This window comes from Melospiza melodia, chromosome 5, assembly GCF_035770615.1.
Source record: "Melospiza melodia melodia isolate bMelMel2 chromosome 5, bMelMel2.pri, whole genome shotgun sequence".
Taxonomy (NCBI): Eukaryota; Metazoa; Chordata; class Aves; order Passeriformes; family Passerellidae; genus Melospiza; species Melospiza melodia.
Window position 1 is genome coordinate 20265835 of NC_086198.1, and position 22536 is coordinate 20288370.

The window sequence follows — 22536 nt, forward strand, 5'->3', positions numbered from 1 at the left end:
TGGAAAGATGAAAAATGTTACCTGATGTGTGTCTGGGGCTGTAACAAGGCTTTCCCAATATAGCAATGACACTCTCTGGGCCCAGGCAGACAGGAGATACTTCTGGAGGGAGGCCTTCTCTGTTCTAGTTTTTTCACATTGTGGGACTGATATGGAAAAGTTGTTTCAGTGATCCTGAATTATCTTGTAGTTCATGGATTTAAAAAACCTACATGATTTGGGTTTAATTTTCAGTGTTTTTCATTCAGCTATAGTTCTTGATGTGTGTAACTTTGAGTTAAATGAGACAAAATTACTTTGGTATAAATCTTAAGACTGTACTTGCACATGGGCTTTTCCACTGAGACTCCTGTTCTTGAGCTAACCCCAGCATTTAGAAGTACATCTTGAATGCTCACTGTTAAGGATAATGTGAGATTCCATACTTCCTACTGTATCCATTGCTTTTTTTCTGCCATTGATTGTGTTTCTAGAAGAACTCTGGAATGTTTAAGTCATCATTATTGTTTCTATCCTGGTGTCTAGATGCCTTCAAGATGCTGAGGAAATGCTGAAAATAGCCATTTCTATAAGTGAAACACTGGAAAACAAAGTGAGTAAGGAACCATTATCATTCTGACTCACTTTTTACTTACTTATTTATTTGCCTAAAAGTCATGCTTTTGCCTAAAAGTCATGCAAAAAGTTGTTGGTCCTTGTTCTGGCCTTTGAGTCCATCTTTAGATAGATCAGCTGGCTGTCTGAAGGCCATGTGAGGAAACAATGGGATTTCAGCATGGGTTCAACTGAATGTTGACCTGACATGATGGCTGGTCCTGTGGTGATGTGAATTCAGTTTTTAGATGAAAGCATGTGACAAATGCAGGGTATATGGTGGATCTGTGTTTGCTGGAAACATTTTCCTAGTCAGAGTGAAATAATCTGTCTTTTACTGAAGAAAAATGGACTGTGAAACTGTCAAACACTGACTTGTTCACTGGGGGGGTAAACCTGTTCCTGTGTCTTACTTTTCAGCCTCAGGTGAATGGAGATGTGGTGAAATGGCTGTCTAGAACTGCTAAGGGATTTCTACCTCCTTTGGCTGCAGCAGTGGGTGGTGTTGCTAGCCAGGAAGTCCTGAAAGCAGTAACAGGAAAATTTTCACCATTGCAGCAGTGGGTAAGGCTATCTTGGTTTTTGGATGGTTATTTTGACATGTTATCAAGGGATGGTTGTGTGTAAATGCTGTATGATCAGAGTAGCCTGAACAACTTCTATAACATTGAACTAATAAAAAAAAAAATGAGACTATATTTAGAAAAAGTAGTGATTTTATGAGCACACTAAAATTACAGCCAGTTTTAGTTAAAGTTTTTGTATTTGGGGTTCAGATAGTACATTGTTTTTCCACACTAGCAACAAGAACCTTGGCTTGCCACTGCATGGATGCAAGGGTGTGATATAGTGCAGATAGCAGCTTAAGCTACTGTGCGTAAGATCAGGGCTTTTAGACTCTCAGGATAAATGTCAGAGTACAGTTGGATTAAAATTTGTCACAATCTTCAGTTACCTATGGAGGAGTAACATGCCTGTGAGAAGTCAAAACTTGCAGCTCACCTGTTTGAGTGAATGTTTTCTCCCCTCTGTGTCCAAATGCTTTTTCCTGTTCACTAAAATTGTGGACTCTAGGGTACCAGATGCTGTTGTAGTCTTCCAGTAAATACTTAGTGCCCCTACATTTCCAAACTGTTGTTCATACAAAGTACTTAATTTTTAAATTAAAATAACATGAATGTTTTTCACAGGTTTTTAATATTTTTTTTCTTTTTTTTTTTTTTTTGCAGCTATATATAGATGTTTTAGACATTGTAACACCTCTAGAGAAGATGGGCTCTGAGGAGTTTGTCCCACGGTAAATATAACTACAAACTGCTGGCTTATGTACTGTTCACATCTGAGTCTCAAGCAGGCACAGATGTCTTTTAAAGTTAATTCAGTGCTGTTTGCTGGAGGGACAGGTTGGGGTTAAGAATGTGTGTCCTATTTCAACATGAATGGGAATTATACTCTGTCTGACTTTGTTAGTTCATGTCAAAATGTAGTTTGGCATCAGTGGTACCACCATGATAAATAGCAGCTTGAAGTCTCCTGATTTTGTCTCCTGTGCCTGCATAGGGGAGATAGATACGATGCCTTGAGGGCTTGTATTGGAGACTCTCTGTGCCAGAAGCTCCATGATTTGAATGTGTTCTTGGTGAGTATGGCTGACACTGTTACACTGTTTGCAAATGCTTTGTTGGTACAGCTAATGCCCACTGTCCCCAGAATACATGAGGGCAGCTCTGTGATGTGTCACTGCAGAATAAATGGTCCAGAATTGGAATGGACTTGTCTTTGTTGTTTTCACTTAACATTTCTGATTCTAAAAATGTAATGTTCTTTAGGTTGGCTGTGGAGCCATAGGCTGTGAAATGCTAAAAAACTTTGCACTTCTTGGTGTTGGTACTGGGCAAGACAAAGGATTGGTAAGTCACCTGTTAACCTCACTTCTCATTAGAAGTCGTGTGACAGGGAAGAGTTAAATAATTAGACTACTAAAGTTGTTAAAAGCTTAAGTCTTACTTCAGGTTGATGTCTGTGCAGAGAATACAGTGGCCTTGGCATAGAAGGCTGTGCAATTAGAAGGAGAAAACACTTGAGCAGCCTTGCTGTATTTTGATTTTAAAACAAAATGTAGTCAGTCAGTGTAAGCAGAGCTTTGGCCACAGTGGATGGCAATAACAGTGTTTTGTTTTGACAAGTGTTTATAGAAGTTTCATCAAGATCATTGCTCAATGTTGCACTTAAATTGTAACTTCAACTGTTGCTTTTGCCCCTTCTGACTTAGGTTACAATTACAGATCCAGATTTGATAGAGAAATCCAACCTGAACAGGCAGTTTCTTTTTCGACCTCATCACATACAGGTAGGCTTTCTTATTTAGTAAATTTTCTGGACTACTGTGTTTCCCTGTCCTATGTCCCTACAGAGAGCTGAACTTGTGAGTGTCTGTACTGTCCAGAAAAGACTTAAAGGCTGTAATGAAATCTAGGGTTTTTTTTTAAACTGTGCTTAGAACTCCAATGGTATCCAACTCATCACTAGTGTCAGTTAAGTAAAATTGGTTGTCTAATCTTAATTTGTACTGGTGTTTTTGACTAATGAAATCTCTCAAATTTGACAGTTGGATGAGTACTGTATTGCTTAAGAGCCTGCCATGTGTTACTATGTCAGAAATGCTCTACTATGCCATTGAAATTTGGGGAAAATAAAACAACAAAAAATGGAGAGTGCTGGCAGAAGTCTTCTTGATAGAGCTCAGTAGTGCTGCTGCTGATGGAACTTGACCAAAGTTGGTGTCTTTTGACTTAATTTAGCTTTCACTAAGCTGGTAAATGGTTTGAAAAAGCCCAACATGAACATTCAGTAAATGCATAACAGAGAAGCTGTTAATTCCTTAGAAGCAGAGAGAACATCCCAGTACTTGCAAACACAGCACAAAATAATAAAGGTGGCTTAGATCATGACAGCAATGTGGAAAAAGGCTTCCCCTGCCCCAAACCCAACAGTTGAATTTTCTGCCTCCTGTTTATGTGTAGCAAATCTGGAAACAGATTGCACTTGGGATGGATAGATAAATGGAAGGTGAACCCTGCAAGCTTTTAGAAGCCACAGGCTTGAGTGCTGATCTCTAGATAATAGTGGTATGGCTAAAAGTGTGGAGTAGGTCAAGAACTCTATTTCAGTTTAGCTTCTGAAATTGGTTTTGTGTGGAATGCCTTGCACTAATGTGATTATTCACAGGTGCTTGATGTCTGTGCTGCATCGACAGAGTCAGAGTTACTGATGGGTTTACTCAGACAGTCATGAGCTGCTCCCTTCTTTTGAAGAAATTCTTACAAGTGGCAGCATGTGGCATCAGTTTGTTACTTGATAAACCATTTAAGCACTTCCACCACCACGTCCTCTCTGAAACACTAAATAAAACAAAAAATAAAACTAGATCAATAAGGTATTTATCAGTGAGGGAGGTATATGAATAAAAAAATGTTTCCTGTATGTTTTGCATACTAACTTTTCTATCAGTGAATTTTGTCTGATCAGTAAAAGAAGTTGCTGTTTTTGTGTCCCTGATGTTCTTTATCTGCATATTGCTGATATCTGTATTTATGCTTTCAGAAACCTAAGAGCTACACTGCAGCAGAAGCAACTCTGAACATCAATCCTTACATAAAGATTGATTCAGATATCAATAAAGTTTGTCCAGCGACTGAGAACACTTACAGTGATGAATTCTACACCAAGCAAGACGTGATTGTGACTGCTTTGGACAATGTTGAAGCCAGGAGATACATTGATAGGTAGGGGGTGGAAGGGAAGCCAGGGCAACTGTTAACTTCTGATGACGGTGAGAATACTCCATCAGTTTTAAGATTATTAAAGCATAAAAATATGCATTTAAATTTAAAAGTAGAGATATTGACATTTACAAATAATTTCTAATGCTCATAATGCACACATGTTGAGGTACAGGGTATCTTGATCTAACCTGAATAATTCTCATTTAATCTCTTTTTTTTCTGGAGTTTGGTGTAAGCTTTCCACTCTTCTGAAAGTGCCTAGAGACAACTCTGGTTGCGCTCCAGTAATGTTTGCAAGGCAAGAATGTAGAGATTGTTCTGTACTCTGATAGTCTGTCTTTCCATGTCAGTCGTTGTGTAGCAAACCTGCGTCCTCTTATAGACTCTGGAACTATGGGAACCAAAGGACACACAGAAGTTATTGTGCCCCATCTGACAGAGTCCTACAATAGTCATGTAAGTCTTTCAAGACTATTGCTTACCTTCTGTAGCTTGTCCCATTATGCCCTCTGACTCTCTGATCATTTTTGTGTCTTTCTAAAGTAAGTGGCCTGTTTGAGCTGCTGCAGAACAGTACTGTTAGGAAATAATTGCTTCCTTTGTTTCTGAAAAAAAACCCACAGGAAATAAAATTTGAGCAGTTCTTTACAAGCATGCATAATAGTTCTGTTTGAATGGGAGAGGGGAAGATGAACCTTCAGGCTCTATTGCTGATAGACACTACCTGCAGTATCCCTCCGTTTTAAGTTCTTACGGAGAAATTCACTGGTTGAGAACACCATGAAATAGGGCCATGTGGACATAGACACAGGATTTTGAGCATCCTAGTTGTCTTGTTAGGGTCCATAAAGAAGTCTTTCTGGCCTTGAGTGACAGGGCATGAAAAACTTTCATGTTGAAAGTGTACATGACTGCCAGCTCCACATCTTGGAAAATCTGTCTGGCAATTTCGCCTGTTGTTTATGTTTCAAAGTTCAGTTTTGCTTTCCGGTGTTGAGTTTAGATTATTCCTCATAAAGAAGAATTGACAATACTAGCTAGTGCTGATAAAACAGATTTCTAAGCATAAAAAGCCACTTTGTATTTTATAACAGTAGAGTTTTTAACTTATGTAGTGTACAAGTTCTTGGTGCAATTATTAGCAATTAACCTGGGTAAGCCTGTATTGACATGTAACTCTCTTTAATTACAGCGGGATCCACCAGAGGAAGAAATACCTTTTTGCACCTTGAAGTCTTTCCCAGCTGCTATTGAGCATACGATACAGTGGGCAAGAGATAAGGTAATGAATTAACCTTTCTGGCATTCAGCACAAATCCATGTGTGTTTGGAAGGGTGGGCATCTGATACTCTTCTTGCATAATGCCATATTTGTTCTTTTTATTTTACAGTTTGAAAGTTCATTTTCTCACAAGCCTTCATTGTTTAACAAGTTCTGGCAAACCTATCCATCGGCAGAAGAAGTTTTGCAGGTAAGGGAATGTTGCCAGGGTAAAACAGAGGGTTTAAACTACTGCTTTATGGATTTTGTTTCTATTTAAGGCCAGTGAGATTACAGTTAGTTTCTGAGTTTTTTCAGAAAACCTGAAGACTGGCCAAGTCATTAGTTGATCATATGAACAGTAGTGTCTCTTAATTATAAGTTTCTCCAGCTCATGGACTCTGTACATGATGTAGAAATACCAGAAAGACTGAAACACTGCTAGTGTGTGATTAGTGTGTGTCACACTGATGTGTAACTAGCTAGGAAAAATGAAAGTAAAACTGAGTTTGAAGTTAGTTCAAGTAGTAATAAATTAGATTGGAATTGTTTACTGTCTTTTTATTTTTAGTCTGTAATGGCCTGTGGTCCAAAGGGCTGGGAAGTAAATGGGGAAAAGCCCCAGTGGAGAGCAGCACATAAAGGATAATATTTCATGAAGTGAACCTCTGTTTCCTCTTGCTTGTGGATTGCTGAAAACATATTTACTGTTTGACTGACTGGATTAGAAGGAATCTTGTCTGTTTTAACATTTCCATGTTTCTTTCTCCAGCGAATAAAGTCAGGAGAGAGCTTGGAAGGTTGTTTTCATGTTATTAAAACTCTCAGCAGAAGACCCCGAAGTTGGACTCAGTGTGTAGAACTAGCAAGAGTAAAATTTGAAAAGTATTTTAGCCATAAGGTAGGTAAGACCTGTAAATGGGGTAGTGTGATGAGGATGATGAGGATTTTAGAAAACCTCGTGGCTCTAATAACAAGATGTCCAAGTCTTCGCACTCACTTCCATCTCTTCATAAATAACAGACTATACTTGAAACCTAAAAATGCTGCATCCCTTTCTACTGTAGCACTTCTAGGTCTGGTTTATTAACTCGCTCTTGGTACTCAGTTCAGTAGTCTCCATTCAGTTTTCTTGGCATTTTTCCATTGTTTTCCAAAGTATCAGGATTATCAGATGTCTTTTATTAGGCAGTGGGATTTTGTTTCTCACACTAAACTCCTGTTACTGAACTCACCTTTGTAACCCTGATTTGTCTCAAAGATTTTTCTGAAATAAGAGCCAGTTGTTCTGACAGTCTGATCCACAGTGTTGCTTAAAGTATGTGTGTAATTTTTTAGGAAAAATGGGATTGGGATGTTGTGGATTAATAAACGTTCCTGTGTATACAGAATCCCTGGTGGTAGTTGTCACATTTAGAAAATATTGCATTCCAAGTTGTGAATCCATATGCAAGAATCCTAAAGTGACAATAAGGTGGGGGAGAATGCTTTGCTTCTTGGATTAAATACCTTCCTTGAGCTTTGTACAGATGAGGTGACATTGTCATCTCTGTTCTGTGAATGAAATGGACAAGCACTCTGTCTAGTAGTACTTGTCTTTAAGCTGTCCATCTTGACAAAGGTGTTTGATTTTCCTAACTCTTTAAATTACTTCAGCTAGTCAGGCTTGATTTAGTATGGTCATGTCAATCTATGTGACAAATTACTAAAGCCTCTCTGGCTTTTCCTCTAGGCTCTTCAGCTCCTTCATTCATTTCCCCTTGATACACGATTAAAAGATGGAAGTAAGTACAAATGCCCCTTTATGCCTGTTGGCATATGCCAACATGTGTTGGCATATTCATGGCATGTCATGTTGCTGCTGCTTCTGGTTCCTTAGGATTTCATCTTAAGTCTGTTTTCCTACCAGGTTTGTTTTGGCAGTCACCAAAGAGGCCTCCTTTCCCAGTGAAGTTTGACTTTAACGATCCTTTGTAAGTATGGTACTGAGTCAGATGCATTGTATAGCATCCTACAAAGCCCACCTTACAGAAGTGCAAGGCAGTGGCTTTATAGCCCTGGAAGTTGGACTGGGATCAATAGCTGTTAGTGCACAGTCTTATCCTGTGGCAGATTTGGTGAGCTGCCGAATACTTTCACTGCAGATAATTTAACTTTCACTGATAGGGGATTGGAGGGTGCTGTTCTGACAAAATCTAATGTGAAATGGCTTAGAACAACCCATTTCATGTCCTATATGGCTGCAGAATTACTGAGTTGTTGCTGTCACACCTCCCTGCCCCCACTGTCCACATCATAAAATGCAGGATGTGCTAAATGACCTAGTGAAGGGACTACTTTTCTTGTTCATTTCAATTTGGGTCTGATCTAGATGGCTTGGGTATTACAGATAATTTTAAAAATTGATGTGGTTGATGGATTAAAAAGCTTTTATGTGCTGTATATCTACAATTGCTTTGAGAAACTGGATCACCCATTTTTTGTTTGAGTGAAAACTGGCATAATGGTAAATATCAAAGTAATTCTGAGGTTAAGCTTTTTATCATATTGATGTCATATGAGCATTTGTAGTTGTTTGCTTGACTGCAGAGGATAAGGAAACATGGTTTTCATTAACTCTCCACTCATCAAAATTTGCTTAGTTTTAGGCACAACTTCTGAGTCACTCAAAATGTGCTGTTTTGAACTGTGTACACTGAAGGATGGAAATCCTGTTTCTCAGTATGTTTGTTCAAGATCTTGAACTGATTGCAAACCTTTGGGCAACTGAAGTAGAAAAAATGACCAACCAAAAATAATTCTCTTTTCTTTAGGCACTATGGTTTCATCGTGAGCACAGCAAAGCTCTTCGCAACAGTGTACTGTGTTCCTTTCACAGAAAAGGTAATCCAGACTCTAACAGTGTTCCCTTAACTTAACCTGGTGTTCAGTTTGGGCGCATGTCCAGCTGCCAGTTCTTTTCAAGGGCTGATTAAAGTGATTCTTACAGTAATCTGTCCTTCAGCACTGTCTGTTTGGCAGTTGCTTACGCTTTCTTTAAATCCCTAACCTGGAGAAGAAACGAGTAGTGTAATGGATATTTTCAGTAAGCACTGAACTTGGTAATTATTATTTTGGTGCTATATAACTAGTGAACTAAATTAAAATCTCTTTAAGGCTTTTTAAAAAAATTTAGTATCTTAGGTATGCTATGGAGGTTTTGGTTTTTTTACTGCTTACCACCTCTGCATTGCTTATCTTTTTTTTTTTTTCTTGTTTGTTTTTTAATTGGACCTTCCTGTAAGTCAGGTTTGCACTTCTGTTCAGTTTTCAAGTGCTAGACACTTCACACTGCTCTGGTTTGCTGTGGCAAATGAATTCTCCCTTGGTGTTTTAATGATGATGTTTAGCTGAAACATCACTGAATATCTGTGAGACTTTTTGGGTCTAGTATTCTTTGAAATCCTATTACACTTACAATCTTTTTGTGGAGGCCTTTTTGAGTTGATGTGTATTTAAATTGTTTTTCATCAAAACTATAACAGGACTTGTCAGAGGAAACCATTTTGGGGATTATTTCATCTGTGAAGGTACCGGAGTTTAGACCTTCAAACAAAGTAAGTGTAATATTTAATTTAAAGAAAAAAAAAATTCCACAAGCAGTGTCCCACATCTCCAACTACTGCATTGATGCTAATGAGAAATAAACACAATTTATAATGTGTTCTGGGGAAATAAGTGTGTTAAGGTTAGAGGGAGCCCCTGAAGAACACTTAGTTCAATCCTCTTGCTTAAACAGGGGCAGCTAGAGCAAGTCATCAAGGACTGTGTCCCACTGGGTTATGAATATCTCTGAGAATAATGACTCCACAGCCTCTCTCTCTCTGTGTCAGTGTTCAACCATCCTCACAATTTTTCTGGGATGCTTTTGTTTGTTTCTTTTTCATTGAAGTATGTTTGTGTTTCTTAGGGCATTTTATGTGCTTCAGTTTGTGCCCTTGGTGCTGTCACTGGGCACACTGTGCTGTCTGTACTTCCCCCCCTGTGAGATACTTGTACACATTGATAGGATCCCACTGACCCTTTTATTCTCCACTCTGAACCATCACAGCTCTCTCAGCTTCTCCTCCTATGAGAGATGCTCCTGTCCTTTAATGTTCTTAGAAGCTCCTGGCTGGACTTGATCCAGTAAATCCATGTCTCTCTTGAGGTGGGGAGGAAAGCCTGCAAGGAAGACAGGAAATTTAGTACACTTGACAGCTGCACTGTATGAAGTTCATGTATTTTATTACTCAAGCGCTGTGCACACTTGCAGGTTGTACAGACTGATGAAACTGCAAGAAAACCAGATCATATTCCCGTCAGCAGTGAGGATGAAAGAAATGCTATTTTCCAGCTGGAGAAGTCTATACTATCCAATGAAGCTCTGGAAAGTGAGTAGTGCAAAACAGTGTCATAGTTCAGTAATATCCTGCATTTACATTTGCCATTAGTGACATTCACATCTTTAGATAAGCAGTTCTGGAATTCTGCGAGAAGTAGAGCTGATATCTAAAGCTTTCTGAAGTGCCATGCAGATACCTGTCCTATATGGTAATGTGTTGCTTCACATTACCATATGGTTCTGTATTTCTGAGATTCATACAAGTTTTAGGCTTTCTGTTATGCTTGTTTGTAATTATGACACTGACGACAGGGAGCAGGCAGCAGTGGGGAATTGGACTCTTAAGGAGGGAGGAAGGGTGCTGCTGGATTCCAGATGGACTGCAAATTATTTGGGCATGAGAAGGCTGACTGTCACTACTGAGAGTTCTCGATCTGAAATTATCCTAAATTGTAAAGATTGTTAAGAGTTTTCCTCAGCATCTTCTGGATTTAAAATGAGGATGCTCGCATTCCATTTTGTGCCTGGACATTCAAAGAGGCCACTAAGCAGCAACTACATGCAAGCTTTTTTAGCTCATGAATTCAGGAGAAAGATTAGCTTATCCCTAACTCATCCCATGGAGTGTGAGCCCAAAACTCTGATTCCAATGCTACTGAGTCTATATTTTTAAATTTTTACAGCTGAACTAAATTTTAAAAGGGAATTCTCTCGGGATGGAGCTTTAGCGAGGTGAGGCGTATGAGAAACATCCATAGGGATGTTCAAAATCTGTTCTTGGTGGTGCAAGGAAAGTAAAATTATAGAGCTCTGTTGATGTTCTGTTTCATTATTCACTTTTAGCAAGTGGTATCAAGAGGGTCATTTCCTAGCATAGGAAAACAAGTAAGGCACCAAGCTCAATTATGTGAAATGTTTAATTTGTTAAGGTTCTAGTTCCTTTAAATTATGTTTAGGACATCTTCAGTTTTCTAATAATAATTTTGTGCTCTTTTATATTTTTTTTTATGAGCAGCTGACTTGCAAATGAAGCCCATCTCCTTCGAGAAAGATGATGATAGTAATGGGCACATAGATTTTGTAACAGCAGCGTCAAACCTGCGAGCCAAGATGTACAACATTGAACCAGCGGATCGGTTCAAAACAAAGCGCATTGCTGGGAAGATTATTCCTGCCATTGCAACAGCTACTGCTGCAGTATCAGGGCTGGTAAGATTGATTTTTAAAATGCATATTTCTTTCTCTTACTGTTTCTTGCCTTTCTCTTACTGTTTCTTGCTGTTGTCTGGGTATTGATTACCGCTACCCTGACAGAGGCTCATTTAAAGAAATGGATTTATTTCTCATGTACCAATAGCAAAGGTCATGATTGATTCTAAGTGTGGTTGTTGAGGCATGCATGTAGTGCAGGCAGCTCAGCGTGGAGCTGCAGTGCCAGCTGAGTTCCGTGTGGGAGCCTCAGGCAAGAGGTCATGAACTGCTGACTCTGCACAGCAAAGGGCACAGGGACCTGCGGCCTAGCCAGGTGACCAGACACTCAGGGACACAGCAGGAGCTGAGGACTGAGCTGGAAGACCCTGGACTGTCAAGCACAGAGACTGTAAGGGTACAAAAGCCCAGGCAGTCCTTTGTTCAGGGCCCCTTCTCCAAGGCAGCAGCTTGAATTGTTATTCTGTTGCTACATCATGATGAAATTACTCAAAGAACCCAGAAGTCTGAGACTCTGCTAAGGAAAACCCAGGGTCCAGCCAGCAAGGAAACCTTGTCTGGCTGTGAGACTGGGATAAGTAGCAAGACAGTGATTGAGAAGCTGCCTACTGTGAAGGGGATTTAGTCCCAGCAGCAAAAATCTTTGGTGGTGTGAGTGTGGCTGCTGGAGTGGCTCCTGAATGGTCAAAAAGAAAGTTTCCTTAACATGGTGAGCCTTTGGTGCTTTTATTTCTTATTTGCAGCACAGAAAAATGGGTTGGAATTCTGCATTTTGGTTTGTTTTTGGCCATTAGTACTAACTTTCATTAGAATGCTGCTGCCAAGAGTGGAAAGGATCTGTTCTGTAGTAGTTCATGTTCATGCATCTCAACAGAACCTCATGCTTTGTGGAGATTGCATGAACCAAACAGTTTTGGAAGAGTACTACATTAAGAACAGTTTTTAAGTGTTTCCCTTGGCTGCAACAGAATTTATTTAGGTGGCATAGTGGGTTGCATTTCCATGTTATTTACTCTGCTGATTGGACAAAGGCTGATCCCATTAACAACTTCCTTGGTAGTTGTTGGTCTCTTAACTGCACTAGAGTTGATATCACTAAAACCTATTAAGTAAATTCTAATTTACTGCAGGTTGCACTGGAACTCATCAAAGTTGTGGGTGGCTACCCAGCTGATGCATACAAGAACTGTTTTCTGAACCTAGCCATTCCCATAATGGTCTTTACAGAAACTGCTGAAGTAAGAAGAACAGAAATCAGGTAGGAAGGACAATGGCAGAAGGGCAAGGACAATATTTGGAAATGTAATAATTGATTGCTGAACCATTCCAACAAGTGAGAAGTTTGAATAGTTACTAAATCCAGATATCCATGTTAAGGCCTTATGTGCTCACATAGCAGAGCTATGATGGAACCACAGCTTGTAGCCATACTCCAGTTAAGCATTCTAGATATCCAAGGGTATGTTTTTGTTGTTTAAACTTGGAAAATGATGAATTGTTTCATGCTTGCTATCAAACTCTGCTATCCACTTCCTGTGTACTGCTAGAGGTGTAAGTGATCCTTGTAATACTGCCAAGGGTGTCCCATAATGCATTGCCCAAGAATTTCCTGTTTGGAAAATGCAGTACATATTCATCTGTCCTAATTTAAAAAAAAAATAGTGGGTTTAAGGCTTAGTTTGTTTTTCAGCGGAAGCTGTTAATTGTGAGATTTTAAAAATCTGGAGAAGGTAGATGTGTGGCATTGTTCTTAGGAAACATCCCGGACACGCTTTTGCATCTTGTTCAATACAAGAGCTGTTTTTAGTAGGTCTGAAAACTCAGTGACTTCATTGTCAGATACCACATTTACTTAGAGCTCTTACTGTGTCTTGTGCTTAGCAAGGTCAGGGGGCTGGAGAAATGGCAGCAGAGAGGGAAGAGATTTTTGCTCAAGATTAAACAGCACATCAACAAGAAGACGTGGCAGTTCTCCAATACACTTTTAAAGGGAATGATTGAGTTCACATTCTAAAGTAACAACCTTTCACTTTTTAAAACAGAAATGGGATATCATTTACCATCTGGGACAGGTGGACAATTTATGGGAAAGAGGATTTTACTCTGTTGGACTTCATAAATGCTGTCAGAGTAAGTTATCTACTGTCCTGGGTCAATACAAGACAAGAGGAAAGGAGTTTCTTGTTGAAATTGGTGTTGAATTGTGTTTTGTTTTATTTTATATTTCTATCAAGTTACTGTTCAAACCAGAATAATTTTAGTAATAACTAATGTCAATGGGAATGTCTCTTAAGTAAAGGTATTCAAGCCTGTTTTCAAATTCCTTGTTAATTCATTTGGCTCAAATGTATCTTAATAAAACTTTCTATCAACATCCATGCTTAAGCAGGTTTTCTGGTTTGGATCCTGTGGATTTGAATAATTAGCTGTAGTATTTGCAGTAGTAGAATCTAGGCAGCAGTAGTATCTGGGCAGCTGTTCTAGTCTTTTAACAAGTTTTAATTTGTGAATTCCAGGAGAAATATGGAATTGAACCAACTATGGTTGTACAAGGAGTCAAGATGCTCTATGTTCCTGTGATGCCAGGCCATATTAAAAGATTAAAGCTGACGTAAGTATAACCGGAGAATGGATTTAGGGATGCAAGTGCACATACAAATTAGGTTAATTGCTTGTATCAAAGGATGTGTGTCTGACAGCAGTATTTTCTCTCAAAGTGGTTTCTAGCCATTAATACTTTGGGAAGAAAAAAGATAATTTCTTACTTTTTGTAAAAGAAAAAAGAGAGAGTGAGTTAACTTCTGTGATGAGAGAAGGAGACTTGCAAAATGCTTCTTTAACTGTTGAATACCAGAATGAGAAAGCTAAAGAAGTCTGACAGTAATTTCTTGAGGGGAAAGAATGTACCATGGTTCAAGCGGAACAAGACTACTAGAACCTTTTGAAACTGGCTTAAAACTAATGCTGATATTTAGCAACTAAGCTCTGAAGGAATAATGTATTGCTTGCAGTTTGAGATTTCTGTAAGTCTGTTCAGTTAGAGTAATTGCTTGAGATTCTACATCAGTTCAGCCCTTTTAAGAATGATGACATTCAAAAAGGTTCTGCTATGCTGCTTGCAGACAGGAAATTGTGGTATTTCACCCTGGCATTTTGGTAGGATGTGAAGGCAGGGCATTGGGTTTTGACTGAAGGCTTTTGAAAAATAACAGCCAGATCTCACCCAGGTTTAGTTCTGCCTTACCTGTGGATTGAACTACTTTAGCTTAAAATCTGTTCCTTACAGCTCCTGTGAAGTGTGTGGTAGTCAGTGCTCACAGGCTTTGCTGAAGCAAGTGGATGCACTGATCAGTACTGATTTGAAGGCCTGACAGTAGGTATCAGGCAGAGAGGTATTAGCAAGCTACTTCAAACTCCTGGGGTGAGAAGAGCTGCCAAGTTGTAGAGTGCCTGGCATACTAAGATGACAATTTACAGCCTGTCTCCAAAAACATTGCTTATATGCTTTCTCTTACAGCTGTATAAATAATTTTGAATGAGTGGGGTATGTAATGAAGTCAAAGTCATATAGTATGAAGCTGCCTTCTTGTGAATATCAGGATTTTTTACTACTCTGAGACTTTAATGGGGTGTGTCTGTCAGGAAAATGGAATACTATTTGCTGAAGCTCAGGTGGAGGATCAGCTTTTGTGTGCAATTTAGAGGTGGTGTAGTCTCTATTTTAATTTGGTCTGTAGTATGCTGGGCCAGTACACATTGCTGGTAGTGAAATTCCTCCTAGTCTGGCCCTGAATTCCCACTGCCAATTCTCCTGGTGCATTTATGAACTGCCCTTCATTTCTTTATAGGATGCAAAAGCTTGTGAAACCATCAGCTGATAAGAAGTATGTGGATTTGACAGTTTCATTTGCTCCAGAGACTGATGGAGAGGAAGACTTGCCCGGGCCACCAGTGAGATACTACTTTGTTCAGGAAGACAATTGATGGTAGAGACACAAAAGTCACTCATGGACCATTTGTTCTGAAAGGAGTGTGCTAATTTTCAGCTATTAAAGATGGTACTATATATTTCTTTTTGGTGAAGCCTTAATTAAATGGTGAAAATCAGTGGCTTTGCACTGAAGACAAACAGGATTTGTTTCTTCTGCTCCTGTATTCTTCAAGCCTGTTTGCTCAAAGGAGGATTGGTCACTCTATGAGATGGAATGTCCAGTACAGTCCTTAGCTTTAAGGCAAGATTTGTATTGAGGAAAGCAAGAAGAATGGTGAACCTAAGAAATGGTCCCCATGTGCAAATTAGGCAATTTGCATTTGCTTAGGGAAGAGTGCAAAAAATAGGAGAAGCACCATTTTATGATACTCCTGGTGTTCTAAGAACATCTCAAACTCTGTTCATGTTACTCCATTCTCAAACAAGAATTTCACTCCTGCCATCTACATGTGAGATTAGATCCATCTGAAAGGCTTAAACTCCCTTTTAAAAGCAGAGGAACTGCTTTTGTGTGTGGCTGCTTAGTGGTGCCGTGGTCAGCACAGCTGTCTTCTGTCAGTCTTGACGTAGGCAGGGGCTGTAAATTGTCAAACTCCCCTCAAGTCCAGAGAGCTGGAATTGTTGATTATCTGCACTAAGACTGTTCTTTGTGGAATACTGCAGTATGGGGAAAGTGAAAACTATCGGAGAGCCAAATTAGCACTTTCAACAATAAAACTTGGTCTTCAACAAAGAGAAATGTCGTCGAGCCTTTCTGCCCTCACCAAATTAAAATCACTATAGCACTCGATGTTAAAGGGAGGAAAAGACAAATACCTCTGGATGTTTGTCAAAGCAAACTGTTACCTCAGCTGCTCCTTTTGGTACCATTTCCCTATTGCAAATTGTTGTGCTGTACACCTGTCCTCAGAACAAGTCTGAGCTGCACTGAACCACGAGGTTTTACCCTCACTGGTCAGTTATTGGGATATGTAATTATAAAATTTCTATTTAACTGGAAATCATTATGGACTAGTTTTGCTGCTATGGTGAGGCAGAGGTGTGTTACAAAAACATCATAATTTAACTCATCTAAGCACTGGGTACTTGAAGTAGTACTTTTTTTCTCCCCATCATGGGTAGAGCAAGGCAAGATTAGAATAGAAACTTAAACTGAAATACCCTCTCATATGTTTCAGCTTAGAGATTGTTACTGAACATTATGTTCTGCAGCTGTTGCAAAAGATATTAACAACTTAGCTGTTTATCCTCAATCATAGTTTATTAAGCTTTAGGGATGTCTTCACATTTAATTTAATGATGTCACTAATTAGTGCTAAGGATCACTTAAAGGTTTAGGTCAACAAGAAAACACCGTCACCTCTCACAGCTGGAGGCTGGGAAATGAAACTTTGAGTAAGTAAACTCTGTTATGTTAGTGTGGTGTTAACATCATGCTTATGCTTTTGAAATAAGCAGCATTTAAAAATAGTAAAGTCTCAGTACTGTTCTAGAATGCCATATGACTGTCCTCAGGGTTTAAAGTAAACTGTCAGATATAATTCCTGCAGTGGCTTTTCCTAATGACATGTATGCCTTTGAGAGCCTTGTAAAAAGTCCTGGTCAAGGCTGGCAGGGATCACAGCCAGAATTTACAGATAAAGTAATATCTTTATGCTGCTCTTATTGTGTGTGTGTCTGTAGGATGGATGGATGCTCTGTGGATGGGTTCTGCTCAGTTGAAAAGTTGGTTATGGAAAAACTAAAAATGCACAATGGCTCTAGATATTTATTAGCACACCTTTAAAATTTTTGGATATAAATTAATCTAGGTAAAATCTCAGAACTAGTAATTCAAGAGGACTTTGTGTAGAAGAACTTGGCATATCAAGTGGCTCATTAAAACTGTTCTTCCTGCTTTAAACATTTTTAAATTTCTGATATGGAGAGTGAAGATGTTTAAATGGAAGATTATGGAGTACAGTGATTCAGTGAAGGTGTTTATATGGAAGATTGTGGAGTACACTGATTCAGTATTTGTATTTGATAGAGCCTGTTTCTCAATCTGTTCCTGCTTTTTATCAAAAGTCTCTGCAGGTACTCAGCATGGTCATACTAAAAAGGCTCTGGGCAAGTGAATTTTGGGGTGCCAAATCTCCAGTGTTGTCACAGTGCTACCAAGCTAGAGTCTTGTAGCATTACCTGGAACCTGAGGACTGCTTTATCTCTTTTATTTTTGTTCATGGCAGTGAAAGCTTTTTGTCTAGGACTGACGCACAATTCCTGTGGAGCAGCTAAAGATTGCTGTCTTCCTGCCACAATGAAGAATTGTCTTTCCACTAGAGCACTTCAAATAGCTTTCTTTCAAAATGTCATTCTTTGAGAGAGCAGTTGATTTGCAGGAATCAAAGGAAGTTTTATGTCAGTAATGAAGATCCTTCTCACTCAAATGCTTTCTAGAAGAGTTTGCTCATATTTACACCAGCTTTCTCTGAATTTCTATCACTCTTAATAGGTGCAGTTAATTAATTTGTGCATGCCAAGTATTAAGCAGCCAGATGAACTTTTCTCTGGTTAGTCATCATGTTTCTTTAATGTTAGGAGTAGTGAGGATTCTGTGTGAGGGTCTCAATACTGTAAACAAGAATCTTTTAATGGATCAGATGGTTTTAAGCTTTTATTATCTATACCACAAGTAAAAAATAGATGTTTCCATATTATTTTCCCACCCTTTTCCTATGTACAGGGAAATATGTGACTGCTTATTAAAAAGATAAAACTATGCAAGAATAGGGGTATATAGGGAGAAAAACTCTGGCACCAGTCAGGCTGTCACCTCTTCATGGCTTTTCACATCCTGAAGTAAAATGGATTTGAGCTAGGCAGGGAGCTCATACACATGTCAGACTTGTCATCAAATACAAGTAAAGATTTTAGATAAGTTTATGATCTTCATGTTTGTAATTTTCCTTGTGTCTTTGAAACAATGTGAATGTAGGCCAGTATTTTTAAAAAAGGAACTGAATTTCAGCCAAAAGCTGAAACTGAAAGTTTATCAATCCCATGCAATTACAGAAAGCAAATGTGCAGCACAGTGCAGCAATCTAAACCTTTTTGGAAACGTTGATAAATTTGACCAGAGACCTTTTGAATATTTTAGTAAAGGTATATTGCGTGCGGTTGATTATGTAGCCGGTGCAGATGCTTATCCGTGGTGCACAAAGCCTAAAGGAGCCGTAGGTTCCTTAAGCATAAGTGTTCCATGAGCATTGCTAGCAGCAGAACTGTGTTAGTGCCCGTCCTTTTGTATGGCACGGGTGAGAGACGGGGAAGGAGTGTTAAGTTAATACTTGTCCCAGCAGCACACAAGTTTAAATTTCATAGGGAAAAAGCTGCAGCTCTGATCTGATGCACACTGAGCAGCGCCCTCTTCACAAAGTGATCTAAACTATTTTCGTGAAAAGAAAGTGCTAACCTCCCGCGTTATGGTGTACTTTTAAAATAGAATAGGCCTTCCCTTTAGTAGTCTGAAAGGATAGGGGTAAGACCTGGTGTTCCGGTCACAAGTGTGTGATAAAAAGCATCACTAAAACTGTATTTTTGGGCAATGTTTTGCCGTCATTGTAAGGTACTGCGCCCTTACGTTCTCAAGCAGTTGTTTTTTGCTCGTTGTTGAGTTCTTCAGTAGAATTTTAAAGAAAAAATTGCAACGCCCCGTGGTGAGAAGGGATGCTTTGTAGCATTTCGTAACCCGAGGATTTGAAGTGGCGTTTCCCACGGGCGAAATAAAAGAACGGGCAGCATCCCCCGCCGGCCCCCTCACAGAAAGGCGGGCAGGAGAAGGGGCGGGGCGACGAGCGCAGCCGCTGCTTCTGCGCAGGCGTAACAGCCGCGCGCGCCTAAACGAGCTGCCCAGCCGGGCGCGCGACCAATGGGATGGGGCCGGGGGGGCGTGGCCCGCACGTTGCCGTCCGCCGGCCGTGCGCGCGCGCCCGCCGGGAAAGGCGCGCGAGGTTCGAAGGCGGCGCTGGGCGCGCGCGCGCGCCGGCCCCGGTCCGGGATGGCGCAGGCCTTGGTGAGAGATCGCGGCAGCGGCCGCTCTGTGTGTGTCTGTATGTCTGTGTCTGTCTGTCTGGTTTGTTGTGGGCGGCGGCCGGGCCCATCCATAGCGCAGGGGCGCGGCCCTCGGCGCGCTCCTGAGGGGAGGGACGGGGCCGATCTTCCCCTTCCCCATGAGGAGACCGAGGCTGGCATTGGGGTTCCGCGCTCACTGCGGGTCCGGGCGGTTGGCACGGACATTTGTGGGGCTGGCGTGGCGGGAGCCCCGTTCCCCTGAGCGCACCGGTGTCTGTGCCAGACCCGTGTCCTGTTCCCCTGAGCGCACCGGTGTCTGTGCCAGACCCGTGTCCTGTTCCCCTGAGCGCACCGGTGTCTGTGCCAGACCCGTGTCCTGTTCCCCGTTCCCCTCAGGCTGCCGCGGGAGAGCCGACTTCCACGGGAGAGTCAGCGCATCAAGAGCAGGACATTTGTGCAGGCACGCTAGAATCGTGCTTGAGTTTTAACATTCTTCATGTGTAGCGCGACACGGACACAATAATAAATGAACTGGTAAAGGCTCTTTTAGGTCCTTACAGGAAATTTTAATTTCTTTAGTGCGCAGTGCATTGTGCTGCACTCTGCTGCGAAGGGAAGGGGGTTTAATGTCCGAGTGCCGGATTGACTGCGCAGTGTGCTTCAGTATAGTTTCTGAAGTAGTGGCTTTTGGTCATTTGTTTTCCCTGTATCTTCCTTCTGCCGCTTTAAACCGATGTTGAAAATTTGCAGTGAAATCTATCCGTATAGCGTTTGTTTATTTTTGATACCGGAAGTAATAGTCAAAGGGGAATCGCAATGAAATGCAAAATACTGTCAATATGGCAAACTTCACAAAAACGTGTAGAATTCTCTTGTGTTAGGATTAGATACTGTCCACGTTGCTAAATATTCTAAATTTATATGAATTAGGCAGAGGTTATAATTGTTTTTCAGATAAACATTTACATTTTTTTGTGATATTTTCCTGTCACATTTGTGAAGAACTGCACTCTGCTTTGCTGTTGAATTTTTCTTGCCCTTCATTCCCATTTTATCCTCTACAGCCATTACTGGTTCCCAGGTCAGCAGCTTTATTTGATTACACAGAGAACGTGCTGCTGCTTGAATTATTACTGCTCTAGTGATGGTAAATGGCTGGAGTCCTGTCTGCTGTTCGAATGACTGGTTGTACTTGGGTTTCAAATGTATGAAGAGGCACTGTGGCACTCTAAGAAAAACAGTGCTGCAGTAACTCCCACTGTCCCACTACTTCAGGATGTCTCAAGAATCCTCGAGATCTGCTTGCTTGTTTTCCCGTCAAGTGTCACGCTTAGTAAAAATTGATTCTTATTTCTTCACAGAATCGTTTAAAAAAAGACTACAGAGCAAGATTCTGCCATGGAGGAGGGTAATTTGCATTTAAAAACTTATTCTTGGATTCTGGAAAACTTACCTTGATTTTTATCTTAGAGCTAAATGTCAAAACTACTTGATGTACCTTATTAAACTGATCATGTGATGTTTCCCAAATTTCTTGTATTTCTTAGTGGTAAGAGGAGCAAGCTCTGTGAGGGGACAAGGCTCTGAGGTTTCCCTTTGCTGAGGCAGCAGGTTGTGGTGCAGCTGTACCTAAACTACCCCTAACTGCGCTGCCTGTGTGGGGAAGCAGTGATCTGTACAAACATGTTGCCTTTTAAGAAGTAGGGAAATTAAACCCAGGCAGAGTTCTAGCATATTTGGACCTTGCTGGTAAATGTTAGAGATGTGCTGTGATGTTCTTTACATGTGTGTTAGGAGTCTGTGAAGCTTTTGTTGCTGAAATTCATTTCTGGAAATGCATTTCATGAGCTTACCAAATGTACACAATTAGTTGTTTTTAAAGGTATATCATGATCATTGTGAGAGTAAAACTCCATGGCTTTTCTATTATTTTGGTTTTGATCAACATTGTCTGGCTGATGAATCATTCACTTCTGCCCTTTCCATTTGTGCTGGTTTGAAATAATAATCCAGCCAGCTGAGCTGGTCACTTGCTTATGGATAGAATACCTCAGGCCTGGTTCCAGCTGCATCACTGTGCAGGCAACATAGCTCCAGGTCTGATTTATAAAAAATTACATGTTCAAGTGAGACTCTGGTCAGCCTAAAGCTCATTTACCTCAGGGCTGTTGCAGTAGTTGCATGTTTTCTTTAATGTAGAGAGAATTCTTCATTCTTATTATAATCTGTAGCAGTGAAGCTTTTTTTCCTGGAATTCCTACTTAGACAAATTTCTTTGCAGATATCAATGCATGGAAATGGTAGGTAAAAATGTATTAAAGTCTGAGCTTGAAGAAATAATAACCTAAAACATTTAGAAGTAAAACTTTGCTATGTTAATATTTGAGATGAGAGCATTTGGCATTTTTGATTGAAAATATTTTTCTCTCTTCATTCTAGAAATAAGATTGATCTACAGCCAGGTCAAAACGTACTGAAAGTCATACAGGATTGTTTTGAAAGTAAGCTCTTATTTGGTGTTTTGCTTGATTTGCTGATAAAAGAAAATAATTATTTTTTTCCTTGTGTTATATTGAGTGGTAAGTACATAGAAATAAAAAATAGGGATAAAATAGATAGAAATAGTTCTCAGGTTTTTTAAGAACAGTCCCTTCTCAGCTTTTTAAAACTGTCTTAGCTGTCCTATAATCTCTTTCTCAAGCATCTAATTCCTTTCTTGTTTGGATTTACATCACCTTAGTGAACCTTAGAACTTGTTAAAATAAATAAAACCTGGACAATTCCAAGATTCCCATATTTACTGCTTTTTTTCTTCATAGGTTGCAGCAGTGATCTTACAATAAACTCTCCAGATAGCTCAACCTTTGTTTTGAAAAATGAGAAGAGGACTTCAATCGAGAGACAAAGGGTGAGTTCTGTCAGTGCCATAGTGTAGCACTGCATACAGGTTCACGTGGGTACAAGTTCAATTCTGTAGCATTTGCTTGTGTATGAGCACTGTAAAAGTATCCAGGCTACAATTTAATGATCTATGACAGTTATTGAAAATGTGCATTTTTTCTTAGTTTGTTGTGCTCTAATAGTAAATATTCTAAAAGTAGAATTATTTAATAGATTTTTTCCTTGGGTTTTTACTAATGAAAGCTTCTTCAGCTTTTTGTCCAGGATAGTTAAATTTCTCATGGTCTGAGGCTGAAGCACGCTGCCTTATTACTGGTGCTGGGTATGGCTGTCTTGGACTCCACTGGAGCTGGTTGTGGTCACTTTGCCAAATATATGG

At 40.0% G+C, this 22536-nt stretch overlaps 2 protein-coding genes across 3 annotated transcripts in view; both read left to right on the plus strand.

Moving 5' to 3' along the window:
* The window catches only part of UBA6 (ubiquitin like modifier activating enzyme 6), a 28049-nt gene extending 12708 nt beyond the window's left edge, over positions 1-15341 (plus strand). For both annotated transcript variants that reach the window (XM_063156539.1, XM_063156540.1), the window contains 21 exons: positions 526-592; positions 1015-1158; positions 1824-1891; positions 2155-2233; positions 2424-2504; positions 2867-2944; positions 4198-4379; positions 4730-4835; positions 5572-5661; positions 5771-5851; positions 6413-6541; positions 7373-7424; positions 7550-7613; positions 8454-8523; positions 9165-9236; positions 9935-10052; positions 11019-11212; positions 12343-12470; positions 13255-13342; positions 13729-13823; positions 15061-15341. In XM_063156539.1, the coding sequence (XP_063012609.1) occupies positions 526-592; positions 1015-1158; positions 1824-1891; positions 2155-2233; positions 2424-2504; positions 2867-2944; positions 4198-4379; positions 4730-4835; positions 5572-5661; positions 5771-5851; positions 6413-6541; positions 7373-7424; positions 7550-7613; positions 8454-8523; positions 9165-9236; positions 9935-10052; positions 11019-11212; positions 12343-12470; positions 13255-13342; positions 13729-13823; positions 15061-15196 (2122 nt within the window). In that variant the 3' untranslated portion in view covers positions 15197-15341. The remainder of the gene's footprint in view (positions 1-525; positions 593-1014; positions 1159-1823; positions 1892-2154; positions 2234-2423; positions 2505-2866; positions 2945-4197; positions 4380-4729; positions 4836-5571; positions 5662-5770; positions 5852-6412; positions 6542-7372; positions 7425-7549; positions 7614-8453; positions 8524-9164; positions 9237-9934; positions 10053-11018; positions 11213-12342; positions 12471-13254; positions 13343-13728; positions 13824-15060) is intronic.
* Positions 15342-19181: 3840 nt separating this feature from the next.
* CENPC (centromere protein C) overlaps positions 19182-22536 on the plus strand; it is a 28195-nt gene continuing 24840 nt past the window's right edge. Inside the window, exons 1-4 of the mRNA XM_063156541.1 lie at positions 19182-19257; positions 20618-20664; positions 21696-21757; positions 22076-22164. Of these exons, the coding sequence (XP_063012611.1) occupies positions 19243-19257; positions 20618-20664; positions 21696-21757; positions 22076-22164 (213 nt within the window). The 5' untranslated portion in view covers positions 19182-19242. The remainder of the gene's footprint in view (positions 19258-20617; positions 20665-21695; positions 21758-22075; positions 22165-22536) is intronic.